This window comes from Stenella coeruleoalba (assembly GCF_951394435.1).
Source record: "Stenella coeruleoalba genome assembly, chromosome: X".
In the NCBI taxonomy this organism is placed as follows: Eukaryota; Metazoa; Chordata; class Mammalia; order Artiodactyla; family Delphinidae; genus Stenella; species Stenella coeruleoalba.
In genome coordinates this window covers 96,166,323-96,183,851 of record NC_137152.1, presented here as the reverse complement: position 1 = coordinate 96,183,851, position 17,529 = coordinate 96,166,323, and the positions used below count along the sequence as shown (strand labels likewise).

The following is a 17,529-nucleotide window of genomic DNA, read 5'->3' as shown; positions in this document are numbered from 1 at the left end:
GGGCTTAAAGTAAAGGAGAAACAACAGGTACCACAAGCGGACAAGTGAAACTGCAAAACCTCAAGTGAGAATGATCTGTCCTGAGGGGTGGGGGGGACTGAACTGCACTATCTCAGTCTGGCTTCGCCTGCAGTGCTTCTCAACTTGGCCGGGAGCACCTCTGGGGACAGGGGAGGAAAGTGAATGCTAACCCCCCGGCAACTTGGGAGGTTTTTGTTAAAAAATTCATGTGATATTTTTATACTATAAGCATATTTTTTTGTACAGAGTGTTCATTCTTGAATAAAGTAAGTTCAGTGTTGGCTTGTAGATAATAAAAAGAAAGTATTTGATTTTGATTCAATAAATGTTTCTCAATCCTGAAAAAAAAAATCGTGGTTGTTTTGTGTTCTATTGCATGACATAGCCGTGAGTGTCTTCATATACCGAAAATATTTTACAGCAAGTCATCAGGCAAAATGGACATTCCAGGATAAAGGCCATGTTTATACTATAGCTTCAGAAGTCCTGGATGTGGCCTTTCACACCCCACTCTCTCAGAAACAGTCTGAAGGAGCAATAGACAGGGGGACAAGGGCACATGCAGGGCAGACTGCCAACACTAGATCTCCTGCTTCCTCAACTGGAATCACACAGACTCAATGACCCCAGTCCTCAGACCACTCTTGCCCGGTGCCACCTCCAGCCTCGGAGACTCCACCCCAACCAGGCAGTGCACCCCCTTTATCAAAGCCTCTCAGCCTCGCTCCACCACCACCCCAAGCTCCACCGTCACTTCCCACAGAGTCTGCCTACGCTTCTGGAAGCCTCCATCATGCACTCTTATTTTATATAGGCAATTGTGCCCGGTGCTGTCTCCTCCAAATTTGAAGCTTTAGGAGTGAAGAGACATGTTTCTTATCTCTGCTGCCCATTCAGTGCTTTACCCACAATGTGTGCTAAAGTTTTACTGAATTGAATTGATTATCCTGGCCCTTTCATCCTTGTTCTGCTGTTAATAATTCTAGGCTCTACAGAGAGCAGACATCAGAAGCAAGAAGAACTACAATCCTGCAGCCTGTGGAACAAAAACCACATTCACAGAAAGATAGACAAGAAGAAAAGGCAGATGGCTATGTACCAGATGAAGGAACAAGATAAACCCCAGAAAAACAACTAAATAAAGTGGAGATAGGCAACCTTCCAGAAAAAGAATTCAGAATAACGATAGTGAAGATGATCCAGGACCTCAGAAAAAGAATGGAGGCAAAGATCGAGAAGATGCAAGAAATGTTTAACAAAGACCTAGAAGAATTAAAGAACAAACAAACAGAGATGAACAATACAATAACTGAAATGAAAACTGCACTAGAAGGAATCAATAGCAGAATAACTGAGGCAGAAGAACAGATAAGTGACCTGGAAGACAGAATGGTGGAATTCACTGCTGCAGAACAGAATAAAGAAAAAAGAATGAAAAGAAATGAAGACAGCCTAATAGACCTCTGGGACAACATTAAACACAACAACATTTGCATTCTAGGGGTCCCAGAAGGAGAAGAGAGAGAGAAAGGACCCGAGAAAATATCTGAAGAGATTATAGTCGAAAACTTCCCTAACATGGGAAAGGAAATAGCCACCCAAGTCCAGGAAGTGCAGAGAGTCCCATACAGGATAAACCCAAGGAGAAACACGCCGAGACACATAGTAATCAACTTGGCAAAAATTAAAGACAAAGAAAAATTACTGAAAGCAGCAAGGGAAAAATGACAAATAATGTACAAGGGAATCCCCATAAGGTTAACAGCTGATTTCTCAGAGGAAACTCTACAAGCCAGAAGAAAGTGGCATGATATACTTAAAGTGATGAAAGGGAAGAACCTACAACCAAGATTACTCTACCCGGCAAGGATCTCATTCACATTCAATGGAGAAATCAAAAACTTTACAGACAAGTAAAAGCTAAGAGAATTCAGCACCAACAAACCAGCTCTACAACAAATGCTAAAGGAACTTCTCTAGGCAGGAAACACAAGACAAGAAAAGGACCTACAATAACAAACTCAAAACAATTAACAAAATGGTCATAGGAAGATACATATCGATAATTACCACAAACGTGAATGGATTAAATGCTCCAACCAAAAGACACAGGCTTGCTGAATGGATACAAAAACTAGACCCATATGTATGCTGTCTACAGGAGACCCACGTCAGACCTAGGGACACATACAGACTGAAAGTGAGGGGATGGAGAAAGATAATCCATGCAAATGGAAATCAAAAGAAAGCTGGAGTAGCAATTCTCATATCTGAGAAAATAGACTTTAAAACAAATATAACTACAAGAGACAAACAAGAACATTACATAATGATCAATCCAAGAAGAACATATAACATTAGTAAATATTTATACACCCAACATAGGAGCACCTCAATACATAAGGCAAATGCTAACAGACATAAAAGGGGAAATCGACAGTAACACAAACATAGTAGGGGACTTTAACACCCCACTTTCACCAATAGACAGATCATCCAAAATGAAAATAAAAAAGGAAACAGAAGCTTTAAATGACACAATAGACCAGATAGATTTAATTGATATTAATAGGACATTCCATCCAAAAACAGCAGATTACACTTTCTTCTTAAGTGTGCATGGAACATTCTCCAAAATAGATCACACCTTGGGTCACAAATCAAGCCTCAGCAAATTTAAGAAAACTGAAATCATATCAAGCATCTTTTCTGACCACAATGCTATGAGATTAGAAATGAATTACAGGGAAAAAATGTAAAAAAAACAAACACATGGAGGCTAAACACTACATTACTAAATAACCAAGAGATCACTGAAGAAATCAAAGAGGAAATCAAAAATACCTAGAGACAAATGACAATGAAAACACAACAATCCAAAACCTATGGGATGCAGCAAAAGCAGTTCTAAGAGGGAAGTTTATAGCTATACAAGCCTACCTCAAGAAACAAGAAAAATCTCAAATAAACAATCTAACATTACACCTAAAGGAACTAGAGAAAGAAGAACAAACAAAACCCAAAGTCGGCAGAAGGAAAGAAATCATCAAGATCAGAGCAGAAATAAATGAAATAGAAACAAAGAAAACAATAGCAAAGATCAATAAAACTAAAAGTTGGTGCTTTGAGAACATAAACAAAATTGATAAATCATTAGCCAGACTCATCAAGAAAGAGGGAGAGGACTCAAATCAATAAAATTAGAAATGAAAAAGGAGAAGGTACAACAGATACCGCAGAAATACAAAGCATCCTAAGAGACTACTACAAGCAACTCTATGCCAATAAAATGGAAGAAATGGACAAATTCTTAGAAAGGTATAACCTTCCAAGACTGAACCAGGGAGAAATAGAAAATATGAACAGACCAATCACAAGTAATGAGATTGAAACTGTGATTAAAAATCTTCCAACAAACAAAAGTCCAGGACCAGATGGCTTCACAGGTGAATTCTATCAAACATTTAGAGAAGAGCTAACACCCATCCTTCTCAAACTCTTCCAAAAAACTGCAGAGGAAGAAATACTCCCAAACTCATTCTATGAGGCCACCATCACCCTGATATCAAAACCAGAAAAAGACACTACAAAAAAAGAAAATTACAGACCAATATCACTGATGAATATAGATGCAAAAATCCTCAACAAAATACTAGCAAACAGAATCCAATAACACATTAAAAGGATCATACACCATGATCAAGTGGGATTTATCCCAGGGATGCAAGGATTCTTCAATATATGCAAATCAATCAATGTGATACACCATATTAACAAATTGAAGAATAAAAACCATATGATCATCTCAATAGATGCAGAAAGAGCTTTTGACAAAATTCAACACCCATTTATGATAAAAATTCTCCAGAAGTGGGCATAGAGGGAACCTACCTCAACATAATAAAGGCCATATATGACAAACCCACAGCAAACATCATTCTCAATGGTGAAAAACTGAAAGCATTTCCTCTAAGATCAGGAAGAGGACAAGGTTGTCCACTCTCACCACTATTATTCAACATAGTTTTGGAAGTCCTAGCCATGGCAATCAGAGAAGAAAAAGAAATAAAAAGAATACAAATTGGAAAAGAAGAAGTAAAACTGTCACTGCTTGCAGATGACATGATACTATACATAGAGAATCCTAAAGATGCCACCAGAAAACTACTAGAGCTAATCAATGAATTTGGTAAAGTTGCAGGATACAAAATTAATGCACAGAAATCTCTTGCATTCCTATACACTAATGATGAAACATCTGAAAGAGAAATTAAGGAAACACTCCCATTTACCATTGCAACAAACAGAATAAAATACCTAGGAATAAACCTACATAGGGAGACAAAAGACCTGTATGCAGAAAACTATAAGACACTGATGAAAGAAATTAAAGATGTTACCAACAGATGGAGAGATATACCATGTTCTTGGATTGGAAGAATCAATATTGTGAAAATGACTATACTACCCAAAGCAATCTACAGATTCAATGCAATCCCTATCAAATTACCAATGGCATTTTTTACGGAACTAGAACAAATAATCTTAAAATATGTATGGAGATACAAAAGACCCCGAATAGCCAAAGCAGTCTTGAGGGAAAAGAATGGAGCTGGAGGAATCAGACTCCCTGACTTCAGACTACACTATAAAGCTACAGTAATCAAAACAATATGGTACTGTCACAAAAACAGAAACATAGATCAATGGAACAGGATAGAAAGCCCAGACATAAACCCATGCACCTATGGTCAACTAATCTATGACAAAGGAGGCAAGGATACACAATGGAGAAAAACAGTCTCTTCAATAAGTGGTGCTGGGAAAACTGGACAGCTACATGTAAAAGAATCAAATTAGAACACTCTCTCACACCATACACAAAAATAAACTCAAAGTGGATTAGAGACCTAAATGTAAGACCAGACACTATAAAACTCTCAGAGGAAAACATAGGAAGAACACTCTTTGACATAAATCACAGCAAGATCTTTTTCGATCCACCTCCTAGAGTAATGGAAATAAAAACAAATATAAACAAATGGGACCTAATGAAACGTCAAAGCTTTTGCGCAGCAAAGGAAACCATAAACGAGATGAAAAGACAACCGTCAGAATGGGAGAAAATATTTGCAAATGAATCAACGGACAAAGGATTAATCACCAAAATATATAAATAGCTTGTGCAGCTCAATAACAAAAAAACAAACAATCCAATCCAAAAATGGGCAGAAGACCTAAATAGACATTTCTCCAAAGAAGACATGCAGATGGCCAAGAAGCACATGAAAAGCTTCTCAACATCACTAATTATTAGAGAAATGCAAATCAAAACTACCATGAGGTATCACGTCACACCAGTAAGAATGCGCATCATCAGAAAATCTACAAACAACAAATGCTGGAGAGCGTGTGGAGAAAAGGGAACCCTCTTGCACTGTTGGTGGTAATGTAAATTGATACAGCCACTATGGAGAACAGTATGGAGATTCCTTAAAAAACTAAAAATAGAATTACGATATGATCCAGCAATCCCACTACTGGGCATATACCCAGCGAAAACCATAATTCAAAAAGACACATGCACCCCAATGTTCATTGCAGCACTATTTACAATAGCCAGGTCATGGAAGCAACCTAAATGCCCATCAATAGACGAATGGATAAAGAAGATGTGACACATATATACAATGGAATATTACTCAGCCCTAAAAAGGAATGAAATTGGGTCATTTGTTGAGACGTGGATGGATCTAGAGACTGTCATACAGAGTGAAGTAAGTCAGAAAGAGAAAAACAAATATCGTATATTAACGCATATATGTGGAACCTAGAAAAATGGTACAGATGAACCGGTTTGCAGGGCAGAAATAGAGACACAGATGTAGGGAGCAAACGTATGGACACCAAGGGGGGAAAGTGGTGGGGGGTGGCGGTGGTGGTGGGATGAATTGGGTGATTGGGATTGACATGTATACACTAATATGTAGAAAATCGATGACTAATATGAACCTGCTGTATAAAAGAACAAATAAAAGTAAATTTAAAAATTAAAAAAAATTCTAGGCTCTAAAGAAAGGAAATGATGAAAGATTAATTTAGAAAAGAAAGAAAATTTTAACAAATTTTGTAGATATAGTCACAAACATGAAATGTAAGTTATTTTGTGGGGAACTAAACTACTTTTTAACCCTGGGAATGATTTAAGTTTCCCTTTGAGAGGTAGATACCAATCACTCAGACATTGTTGATGGGAATGTAAAACGGTACAGCCACTCTAGAAAATAGTTTGGCAGGGTTTTTTTTTATAAAACTAGATATGCAATTACCATATGATCCAGCAATTACACCCTAAGGCATTTATTCCAGGGAACTGAAAAGTGATATTCACATAAAAACCTGAATATGAATATTTATAGTAGTTTTATTCATACTTGCAAAAAATTGGAAACACTCGAGATATCCTTCAATGAATTAAAGGTTAAACAAACCAATACATCCATAGCATGGAACACTACTCAGCAAGAAAAGGGAATGAACTATTGATACACACAACGGCTTGGATGGATCTCCAGGGTATTATGCAGAGGCTAAAAAAGATAAAGTCAGCCTCAGACAGTTATATGCTGTATGATTCCATTCCAGTTACATTCTTGAAATGACTGAGGTTAGAGACTTGGGGGAGAGGAGTGTGGGGAGAGGGTGTGCAGGAGGGAGGTGGGTGTAGCTATAAAAGGGCAACTCAAGGGATCCTTGTGGTAATGGAGCTATTCTGTATCTATGCATATGATAAAAGTGCATAGACCTACACACACACACAAATAACTGGACGGAACACCAGTGAAATTTGAATAAGGTCAGTGGACTGTACCAAAGTCAATTTTCTGGTTCTGATATTGCACTCTGGTTATATGAGATGCTACCATTGGAAGAAACTGGGTGAAGGGTAGATGAGATCTCTTTGTATATATTTTTGCAATTTAATTTTGCAGATCTATAATTTTTTTTAACATTTTTGTTGGAGTATAATTGCTTTACAATGGTGTGTTAGTTTCTGCTTTACAACAAAGTGAGTCAGCTATATGTATACATATATCCCCATATCCCCTCCCTCTTGCGTCTCCCTCGCACCCTCCCTATCCCATCCCTCTAGGTGGTCACAAAGCACCGAGCTGATCTCCCTGTGCTATGCAACTGCTTCCCACTAGCTAGCTATTTTACATTTGGTAGTGTATATATGTCCATATACACACTACCACTCTCTCACTTTGTCCCAGCTTACCCTTCCTCCTCCCCGTGTCCTCAAGTCCATTCTCTAGTAGGTCTGCGTCTTTATTCCCGTCTTGCCCCTAGGTTCTTCATGACCATTTTTTTTTTAGATTCCATATATATGTGTTAGCATACAATGGAATATTACTGAGCCATAAAAAGAAACGAAACTGAGTTATTTGTAGTGAGGTGGATGGACCCAGAGTCTGTCATACAGAGTGAAGTAAGTCAGAAAGAGAAAAACAAATACCGTATGCTAACACGTATATATATGGAATCTATAATTATTTTTTAAGAGTTTGTTTTTTTTTTTAAATGAGACACCAAAAGCAGACGCATTTTCCATGAAGCAATGTGTAGAAAAGAATAGGCTGGTCCATTTTGGGGTTTGTTTTAACTAGGTTAGGTGCAAAGGCTCCCAATGCAATCACAGTCAGTCCCTCTCCAGTAAGTCTCCCGTGCATACTCACCAATAGTAGAGAGTATAGTTAGTGTCGGGATTTGTATTCCTTCCAGGGAGCCAAGAGCACTTCATGTAGCTCAGGTTATACCAAATGCATTGTAGCTCAGTAACAGCGGACTCAGGATCACCTGGAATATGCAGCCAAGAGTTTAGGACCCTCGTCTCCTTGCCCTGCGAGCTGGCCAGTCACTCTAGGGGCTGGGGGATGGCAAGCGTGCTTCCGGCTGCTTCTCCGGAAAGCTAATCCCTAACCTCTCACCCCATTTGACCCAGAAGGCACCCAGGCGGAAGAAAACCCAAATCTAATTTGTTCACAACTTTCTCTCTTTACTATCACTGAGGGACCCTAACTCCTGTATTCCTAACTGGAGAGAGAGTCTGAAGGTCAAACATTTCAGTCATAGGAAATGACTATGGAATTTCCCAAATGAATGTGAAAATATAAACAACCATTATATCTACCTGTCTTTTAAAAAAAAAACAAGTGTTCTGAGTTATACTTTACCTTGTCTTTCGAGCAATACTGACACACCTTGTTTTAAAAATTAAACAAACCTTCCTCCTGAGGCAATTTGGGGAAAGGTAAGCAAAACGTAACTCTTAGTAGCTGTCTATTGGGGGTATGGCCTAAGGAGCCCTAAAATCTTGATGATCTGAAATCTCTACCTTTATAAAGCCTTTTAAGTTAAGACATCACGTCTCTAAATTAAATGCCTATGTTTAAAATTCAAACCTGTTATCCCTCGTGCTCCTTAAAGGCGTACTGTGCTGAGCCATCACCACCCACCTTTTCGTCATAATACAATTTAGTTTCTTTCAGATTATTAAAGTCCTCAAGAAACGAGTATAGGGGAGGTAACTTGCTGTAAACCATGCTCCCAGCCTCCTAGCAGTACTGAATTTTATAACTTTACAAATATTACTTCATATACTTTTGATCTGTGCATACAGGTAGAGAGAACGGTCTAGAAAACAAGTCACGTAGTGTTAAGGTTTGGAGGTAGGAGATGGGACCTTGCCCAACCAAAGGGCAACATGATGTGAATAGATAATATGTATCTAGCATTTACTGTCTGCCAGGCAGTATTCTCAGCACCTCATGTGTACTGATTGATGTAATCCTTTCAACATTCCTGGGAGATAAGTACTATCATCATCCCTTTTTACAGGTGAGGAAACTGAAGAGAGAAGGGGCTAAGTGATCTGCCTAAGGTCACACAACTAGAAGCTGGCAGAGCTGAGATTTAAACTTGGACATCTGGGCTCTGGTAGCCCTGCTCTTCCTGAGTATATGCTACTCCCTGCATGTAACATAAGAGCTGGGAACAATGATCAAGCTGACTACTTGACAGCTTTTTCTAGGGCTAGTCTTGAGTCAGAGCTGGGCCAACATGCCCACTTTCCTCTTTTAACATCTTTCCCCAAATACATCCTGTATATCAATCTAATCTCTCTATATAATGAGTGAGACACTATCAATATTTTCATTTGTTTAAGGTACTGGACCTGGGACCTGAAGATCTACAGCAACTCACTCAGTTCCCTTCTTCCTCACAAAATAGATCAGGGTAATAATACATGCCTTGCTCATTTCACCGAATAAGCTTGCGAAGCTCTATTTAGGGGAGAGGCGTGTGTGTGTGTGTGTGTGTGTGCGTGTGTGTGTGTGTGTGTGTGTGTGTCACTTTCCAAATTATTAAGTGGTCTATAACTATCAGGCATTGTTATTCAAGTTGTCTGTGAGCACCTCAAAGGCAGAGATGTCCTGACAGTTGTTGGTGTGTCGTCAGCATCTAGTACCAGTGCCTGACACTTATTAGACTCAACAAATGTTTGAAAATTAAATGAATTAATGAACACTGAACATAAGCATATGGATAATTTGGATTTATTCTCTAAATGCCAAGAGACAGTGTTTTTAGCTGTTACCTTCAGGGGGTGAGATGCACTTTTCCACCAAAATGCTAGGCTTCTCACTTTCGTTGGTGCTACACTGGGACCCCACTTGCAGACAAATCCTCTCATTCAGGGGCACTTCTTTTGAACGATAAGTTTCTGGAGCAATTTTCTAAGATAAGGAAATTTAAAAAGGCATTGCAGTAGCAAACACACAGAAATACAGTTGTGTAAAGAAAATGGAAAGTTATCAAATGGTATACAGTTCAGTGATTCTCAGCTTCGGGTGATTCTATTCTCCCATTCCTGGGGGACATTTGTTAATGTCTAAGAACATTTTTCGTTGTCATAACATGGGAGGGGGCTGCTACTGGCATCTACTGGGTAGAGGCCAAGGATGCTGCCAAACATCCTATAATGCACAAGACAGCCTTCCCTCCCCCAACAACAAAAAATTATCCCGCATCAAATGTCCGGAGTGCCACCATTGAGAAACCATGGCATAGATAAAAGACAGTTTCCTGCATTTTCAATGTATACACATCATGACATTTACTACAAACCTACCATGCTAACACATATATCTAAGAGCAATTTCAAAGGAAACACAATAAGCTTATCAAAATTCAATTCCAAGTAGATGCAGTATAACATCAAGATCAAGGTAAAAAGGACTGCTTTAAGAATCTGGCAATCCTGGTCACCTCTGAGGAGAGGAAGTAAAGAAGGGGAGCCTGAGGGCTGAGGAGACTTTTCAGGAAACACCTTTCTGCACTGTTTGACCATTTTGATTATCTCATATACACATATGAATTATAAGGGTTGATATTATATGCACTGAGTATAGCACGCTCTTATTCTAAAAGGTAGATAAGCTTTGTGGAACCACAGAAAGCCAACTTATACACGGCTTATGGATAACAATCACAAGCCTGGTTATTATGATTTAGAATAATGAGATTAAAGGCTCTTGAGGAAATTAACATTTTCCAAGGTGACAGAGTTGGGATAATTAAGAACAGAGCCGCTTTTAATCAGAGCTCCAAGGAGCTTCCTGTTTTGCAATAGTTTCTGACTCAAGTTGGAGACAGCACTTCCTTTTATATACGAGCTGATAGCCATGAAGGGAAATTTTGTCAGAGTTACCTTTATCTATCACCCTAAGGGGTACTCTGCCATTTCACATGCCTGCTGCCAACTGAGCATGAGGGCAACTGCGAGAGACTCTCAAAACCAGGCACAAGGATGTCCTCTGAGAGGTAGCCAGCAAATCAATTAACGAGCCACAGCAAAGACATGGGGAAGAAACAACACTTTGTACAGACCGAACAGCTCTTAGGCCCAGGCAAGAAAGCACTCTAAAAAAGGAGTTAGCTGGTCAGCCCTGGAAGAAGAGAAAAAGAAATGCCTGCAAACAAAATTCTGACAGGGAGAAAAGGGAGGGTGATTCAGCTCCATGGACATTGATTATTTTTGTCCCAGAGCAAAGCCCTGCCTACCTTCAGTGGGGCCTCCAGCTATTCTGAGTCAAGTACATTTTCACAACAAATTCCTGATTCCTTGCCAAGAAACCTACTTATCATTTGGCTTTCCATATAGTCGCTGCCTTCAGGACTAGAACATACCAGTTGAGCCAAGAGAAGGCTCTCGAGAATGTTTCACCATTATAGCTCTCATGGCGAAGTAAGGAAACTGGCCCTTAATTGATGAATGTGTGCTGAGGAAACAAGGATTGTTGGTAATGGTGGCAAGAAAGCTCCGAATGCAAATTTCACCAACTACACAATTTTACTAAGCAGAAGTCCCATATACCCCTGAAGGAGCCACCCTGACCCAAGAATCCTTGATAACTCTTGTGTGGAAGCTGCATTTGCCCTCTGAGGACACCCGGGGGAAAATGTACGGTCAAATGCCATAAATTAGAATCATTATGGAAAAATCCCAGTTCTCTTATATTAGATATTGTTCCAGTGAGAGGGCTGAGGAGTTTTATTACACAAGTATTTTTAATAAATGGAATTTCTTAAAGTAAAAACATACTTTAGCATCTAAATCTGAACCTTTTTTTTAAAAAAAAAACTTCATTTTCAAAGTTAATCGGTTATTGATTCAGACCCTTTATTAATTTATTTATTTTGGGCTGCGTTGGGTCTTCATTGCTGCGCGCGGGCTTTCTCTAGTTGCGGCGAGTGGGGGCTACTCTTCGTTGCAGTGCACAGGCTTCTCATTGTGGTAGCTTCTCTTGTCACGGAGCAAGGGCTCTAGGCATGCGAGCTTCAGTAGTTGTGGCACGTGGGCTCAGTAGTTGTGGTTCACGGGCTTAGTTGCTCCGCAGCATGTAGGATCTTTCTGGACCAGGGCTTGAACCTGTGGCCCCTGCATTGGCAGGCGGACTCTTAACCACTGCGCCATCAGGGAAGCCCTAAACCTGAACCTTTTGTTTTGGGCATATGAATAAAAAAATAACTTAGAAAAGACATGGTAGGGGGAAAGATAAAATACTTTTAAAAAATCTCTTTCAAAGCTCAAGGCAAATAATATTAAATTGGCATGAATAAAGTAGGAACCCCAATTGTCAATGATTGCCAAGTCAAGTGCACCTCTCTGTATCAGACAAGGAACTAAATCCCTCCCAGAAGATCTTGATGAAGTATGTGTGATCGCTCCCATATGACTTTCGGCTGTGGTGACTCATTGCACTGGTAGCTGCTGTATGACATTATGTTCCAACTGTCAGAGAATCTGGGGTCCTTTGAAAATTTATCAAAAATCAAGGCCAGAGTCCTGAACCGATCCCTCCCCCTCAAGACCAAAGTTCATTTGGCTAGATCGCAGCTTTCCCAACTGCTAATCCTTTCTCAGAAGGAAAGGGGAGTCAGCTTCAGCTTCAGTCTCTTTGGATGCCTAGACAGAACAACATCCTTTTAATTTATTCACCTAGTAAGACTTGCTTATCTCTTGGTGATGAAAGAGATCTAAAATCTGATGCCAGATCCTTCTTCTAATTGCCAGATTACACATTGCTAAAACAATGGTGAAGGGCAGCCACTTAAGCTAGTCTTGTATTGAATTTTTTTTTTTAATCATCTATGGGGCTTCCCTGGTGGCGCAGTGGTTGAGAGTCCGCCTGCCGATTCCGGGGACGCGGGTTCGTGCCCCGGTCCGGGAAGATTCCACATGCCGCGGAGCGGCTGGGCCCGTGAGCCACGGCCGCTGAGCCTGCGCGTCCGGAGCCTGTGCTCCGCAACGGGAGAGGCCACAGCAGTGAAAGGCCTGCGTACTGAAAAAAAAAAAATCATCTATGATTCCATATCTCTCATCTTAATGGTCCTCCAATCTGAAGATTGAAAATGACCTCAAGGATTTACCTCATTTAGCAATTTGGGACTGTTAGACGGTCATAAAAGTCCTGTAACATGTACAAACTATCATAATGCCACTGCTTCAACATGCTTCAAAGCATATATACACCCCGGTGTGGTCTGATGACATTAATGCTGTGTCCAAAGGACAGAAAGAGGGAAGGAAAACCACTCCTCCCATTGATTCTGAGTCTCAGGATTGTAAACTTCAAAAAGGTCCAGACAGGAAATCCCCCATCACTGACTGGAAAGAATAATCTGTGTTTATCACAACTGCCACATTGGCAGCCTTCAAAGCTGTCAAATGGCTGGAATAAAGGAGCAGGCCTTAGGCAGCGGCCACCCTTTATGGTCTCCATCTGGTCTCTTCAGGGGCAAAACGGAGGGACCAAGTTTAAACGATAATATTAGGTTGAACCATATAATATGACCTATAAAGGCAACAATTTCATATGGTTGAATCTAACAACAGTAATAATAATAAAAGCTAACAATTATTGAACCCTAACTCTGTGCCAGGTGTATCACAAACATTATCTCCTTTAACAAACACACACCATTCATATGAGGTAGGTACTTTTACTAGCCTTTCCCCCCAGCATTCTACAAACAAGGAAATGGAGGCTCAGGCTCAGATAGGTTAAATGACTTGCCTACGGCCACAAAACTTGAAAGGGAAAGAGACAAAATTTCAAACCCAATTCTATCTGATTCCACTGCCTCCTAAAGTTACTTTCAAGTCTAAATTTCTGTAACTATACCGAGGAATTAGCCCCATTTCTACACTAGCATATCAGCATGTCTACCTGACTGATCCTTGAGTGCGGTTGACGGGCTAATGAATAAGGACATGTTAGAAAGATGGTGACCTCTCCTGGGGGTTTCAGTTAGATACTTAGGTGACGCACTAAAGGGTCTTTCCTGGAATTTCTCAAGGCTGAACTACCAAAAGTTGCCACTAAGACTCCAACTGTCTAAGGCCCCTCCTTAGGAACAAGAGGAAGCCAACAGTGTGAAAAGGGGAACTGGCCTACCAGAGTTTCACAGGCTTCTGCATTTGGAGGACCTCTTTTAAAACACAAATATTTCTGACCAGCCTCAATTCCTTATCAATCAACACCTAAACTATAATTAACACCTCTGCAGGAAAGCAGGAAGGCAGATTAGCAAGTTTCCCTCTAGAGGAAGAGCCCATTCCACCCGCACTTCATTAAGTTTCCCATACATTATTTTTGGTGGACCAGCAAGCCAGAGACGTGAGTAGAGCCACACTTTACACATGAGGAAATGAAGGCTCACAGAGGTTAAGGAATTTACCCCAGCCCACTGAGCTAGCTGAATGGTGCACTAACTAGTTCTCCAGACTCTTCCTGCCACCAAACTGCTCGAACATGGTGATTCCACAGTTCACTGAGCCAAAGTACTGTCATTAATAACAACTTCTCATTGGCCTTCTCAAAATCCAGGACAAATTCAACCCCAAACATCCTCCACCTCCCCCACCCATACACTGAAAGAAGATACAGTCATCCCTCTTACACCCGAGGGGCATTGGTTCCAGGACCCACCACTGACACCAAAATGCATGGATGCTTGAGTCTTTAATTAAAATGGTGTAGTGTTTGCATATGACCTAGGCACATCCTCTCCTATACTTTACATCATCTCTAAATTACTTATAATACCTAGCGCGATGTAAATGATATGTAAATAGTTGCCACTACGAGGCATTCAAGTTTTCCTTTTTGGAATTTCCTGGAATTCTTTTTCCCTAATATTTTCCATCTGCAGTTGGCTGAATCCACAGATGCAGAACCCAAGGACTGTATAAAGATATAAAACAGTTTTGAACAGACGATATGATGCTTTGAGGAACCTGTCAATTAGCAGGGGCTACAAACCAATAAGGCTCAAAAGGAACTTCCATTGAATAAGACTATCATAAAGAATCCGAAATTATCCAATCTTGTTAACAAAAATTCACTTAAATCGGTCACACATCCGACTGGAAAGGCCGAAAGTTTCTCTCATCTTTCCTCAAGCATCAGGGAACTGTCTGGTCAACCCCACCTGCCACTGACATCTTATGTTTTCATTTTCCATATGGCCATTTACTTTTGCATCACATAGTTCTTGCATATCTATCTGTGCATGGGATTAGTGAGATGGTAAATTTGAAAATTCCCTGAGGAATGGAAAGTGCTATATAAATACAAGCCTTCAGGCAGCAACACAGAAACCAATGTTAACATAATTAATTATTCACTGGGTGCCTACAGGAACCAACTTTAACATAATTAATTATTTATTGAGTGCCTAGTATTTCCTAAAAGAGTAATAATCTCAATTGTATTTGATTGGCAAATATTTTCTAATGTTCAATTTTGTCAACAGTTGTTTCCATAATTTTCCCAGTTAAAACATTTGGACACAACTCAAAAATAAAAATCCCACTTTGAAGTAAGATTAGAATTTGACTTATTCTTAGCTCCAACTCACAGGGTTCACTTTACCTTATCAATGCAATATGTTCCAGAAAACTTACCTTATCTTGTTTGTTGCCAAAATGACTAAAATACTTTAGACTACAATTCGGGCTGGCTCCCTCAGGAGGATTCCATGTCCATGTGACTGTGCAGAGGTTTTCAACAGACACACTCAAATTCGTCACAGGTGGCTGAGTTTCTGTTCAAATCAAGCACAAGAAATACATTTATCCACAGCAGCCAGTGTTTTCAGTGGTTAATTTAATCCATTCCTCCAAGTCCTGGAGACCAAGAATCAGAAAACTGAGTTATCAAGAGCTAACATTTATTGAGCCAGGCAGCATTCTAAGTACTCTCCACAACCTTATGAGACAGGGACTCTCAGCCTCATGTAAAGATGAGGCGACTGAGGCACAGGGACATTGAATCACTGGCCCCATATCCCACGGCCAGTCAATGGCAGAGCTGAGATGCAAACCCAGAAAGTGTGGCTCCCAGGCCGCATTCTTTTTTTTTTTTTTTTTTTTTTTTTTTTTTGCGGTACGCGGGCCTCTCACTGTTGTGGCCTCTCCCGTTGCGGAGCACAGGCTCCGGACGCGCAGGCTCAGCGGCCACGGCTCATGGGCCCAGCCGCTCCGCGGCATGTGGGATCCTCCCGGACCGGGGCACGAACCCGTGTCCCCTGCATCGGCAGGCGGACTCTCAACCACTGCACCACCAGGGAAGTCCCCCAGGCCGCATTCTTAACCACTTGCTATGGTGTGAACACAGAGGAGAGTATATTCTTAAATGTCCAAGTTTTCCTCCGGTGGGTATTTGGGGTCCCCTACACTGCGCGCTCAGGCCCATTCAATACAGACAGTTCAATCCAGCAGTTCTGCAAGTCAGTTTAAGTGGCTCATCTTTAATCGTGCTTGCTAACGTGACCTGGCAATTGTTCTTATAACTTTTCCAAAGAAGTACTGAGAAAGAGATCTAACAACCCTGTTGCTCCCCTGAGGTCTGACACTAAACAACTGGAACTGTAGCTTTGACAAATCTGAAGAGGGACGAAAAGAGGAGAAACTGTGAACCAGTGTCTTAAAAAATGTGTTTCATTTTGAGAAAACCCACCACTGTCTCCACCAAATATTTACTGGCTCTATTATCCTGGACCCAGCTTTAGGATCGGGGATAGGAGTTTTCATGCTTCTGCCAAATGCAGGGAAGTACATATGGAGGAGGGAAAAGAAACACCATTTCAAACTTTCCTGAGAACTTCTCCTGAGGCCAAAATCGTCCCACGGAAACTGGATGAGGGCTCCTCTGTCCTATCTTTGCAAATTTTCTGTAAGTCGAAATTTATAAAGTTTATTAAACTAATTTTAAAAACAATCCCCCCAAATTGTCTAAAGTGGCAAACTTAATCATTATTAATTACTTAAGGACTACAGTTTTATTAATTTATCAATCAGTAGTTCTATTTTATACTCTATGCCAACACTTTGGAGTGCTCTGGGCCTCTTACATAATCTGCAGTATTTATGCCATTACCTTCCTCTTTAACTGAACAAAAAACACCATTTGTCCCAAAACATCAACCCCACAGGCACTACAGAGGTGGGATTCCCCCCTAAGTCAGGTTTATACACAGCAGCCTGCACAGACCCTGAACTCTCAATATTCATTCTGCCTTTCCTAACTCAACTACCATCAGGCTTTCTGAAAGGTAGACCAAAGGCCCAACCGTGGGGAGGAGGAGGCCACAGCAGGCCAAGTCCTTGTGGAAGCAGGGGGTTCCTATTGCACTGCATTAAAACCCAGCCAGTGCCAGGAGCACCAATGGCTCAGGCGACAGTGATTTTAAGTTAGGATTTTAAGTGATTACAGGAGTGTATAGCTATTCCAGTTTGGCCTTTCGAACATCACGTCAATGATATTTTTTATTTATTTATTTATTTTTACCGTACGCGGGCCTCTCACTGTTGCGGCCTCTCCCGTTGCGGAGCACAGGCTCCGGACGCGCAGGCTCAGCGGCCATGGCTCACGGGCC

General features: G+C 40.6%; 1 protein-coding gene across 1 annotated transcript in view; it reads right to left on the bottom strand.

The window, feature by feature from the left end:
• IL13RA1 (interleukin 13 receptor subunit alpha 1) overlaps nucleotides 1-17,529 on the bottom strand; it is a 65,191-nt gene that overhangs the window by 42,735 nt on the left and 4,927 nt on the right. The window contains exons 2-4 of the mRNA XM_079909771.1: nucleotides 15,557-15,696; nucleotides 9,683-9,821; nucleotides 7,761-7,881 (exon numbers count right to left, since the gene is read on the bottom strand). Of these exons, the coding sequence (XP_079765897.1) occupies nucleotides 7,761-7,881; nucleotides 9,683-9,821; nucleotides 15,557-15,696 (400 nt within the window). The remainder of the gene's footprint in view (nucleotides 1-7,760; nucleotides 7,882-9,682; nucleotides 9,822-15,556; nucleotides 15,697-17,529) is intronic.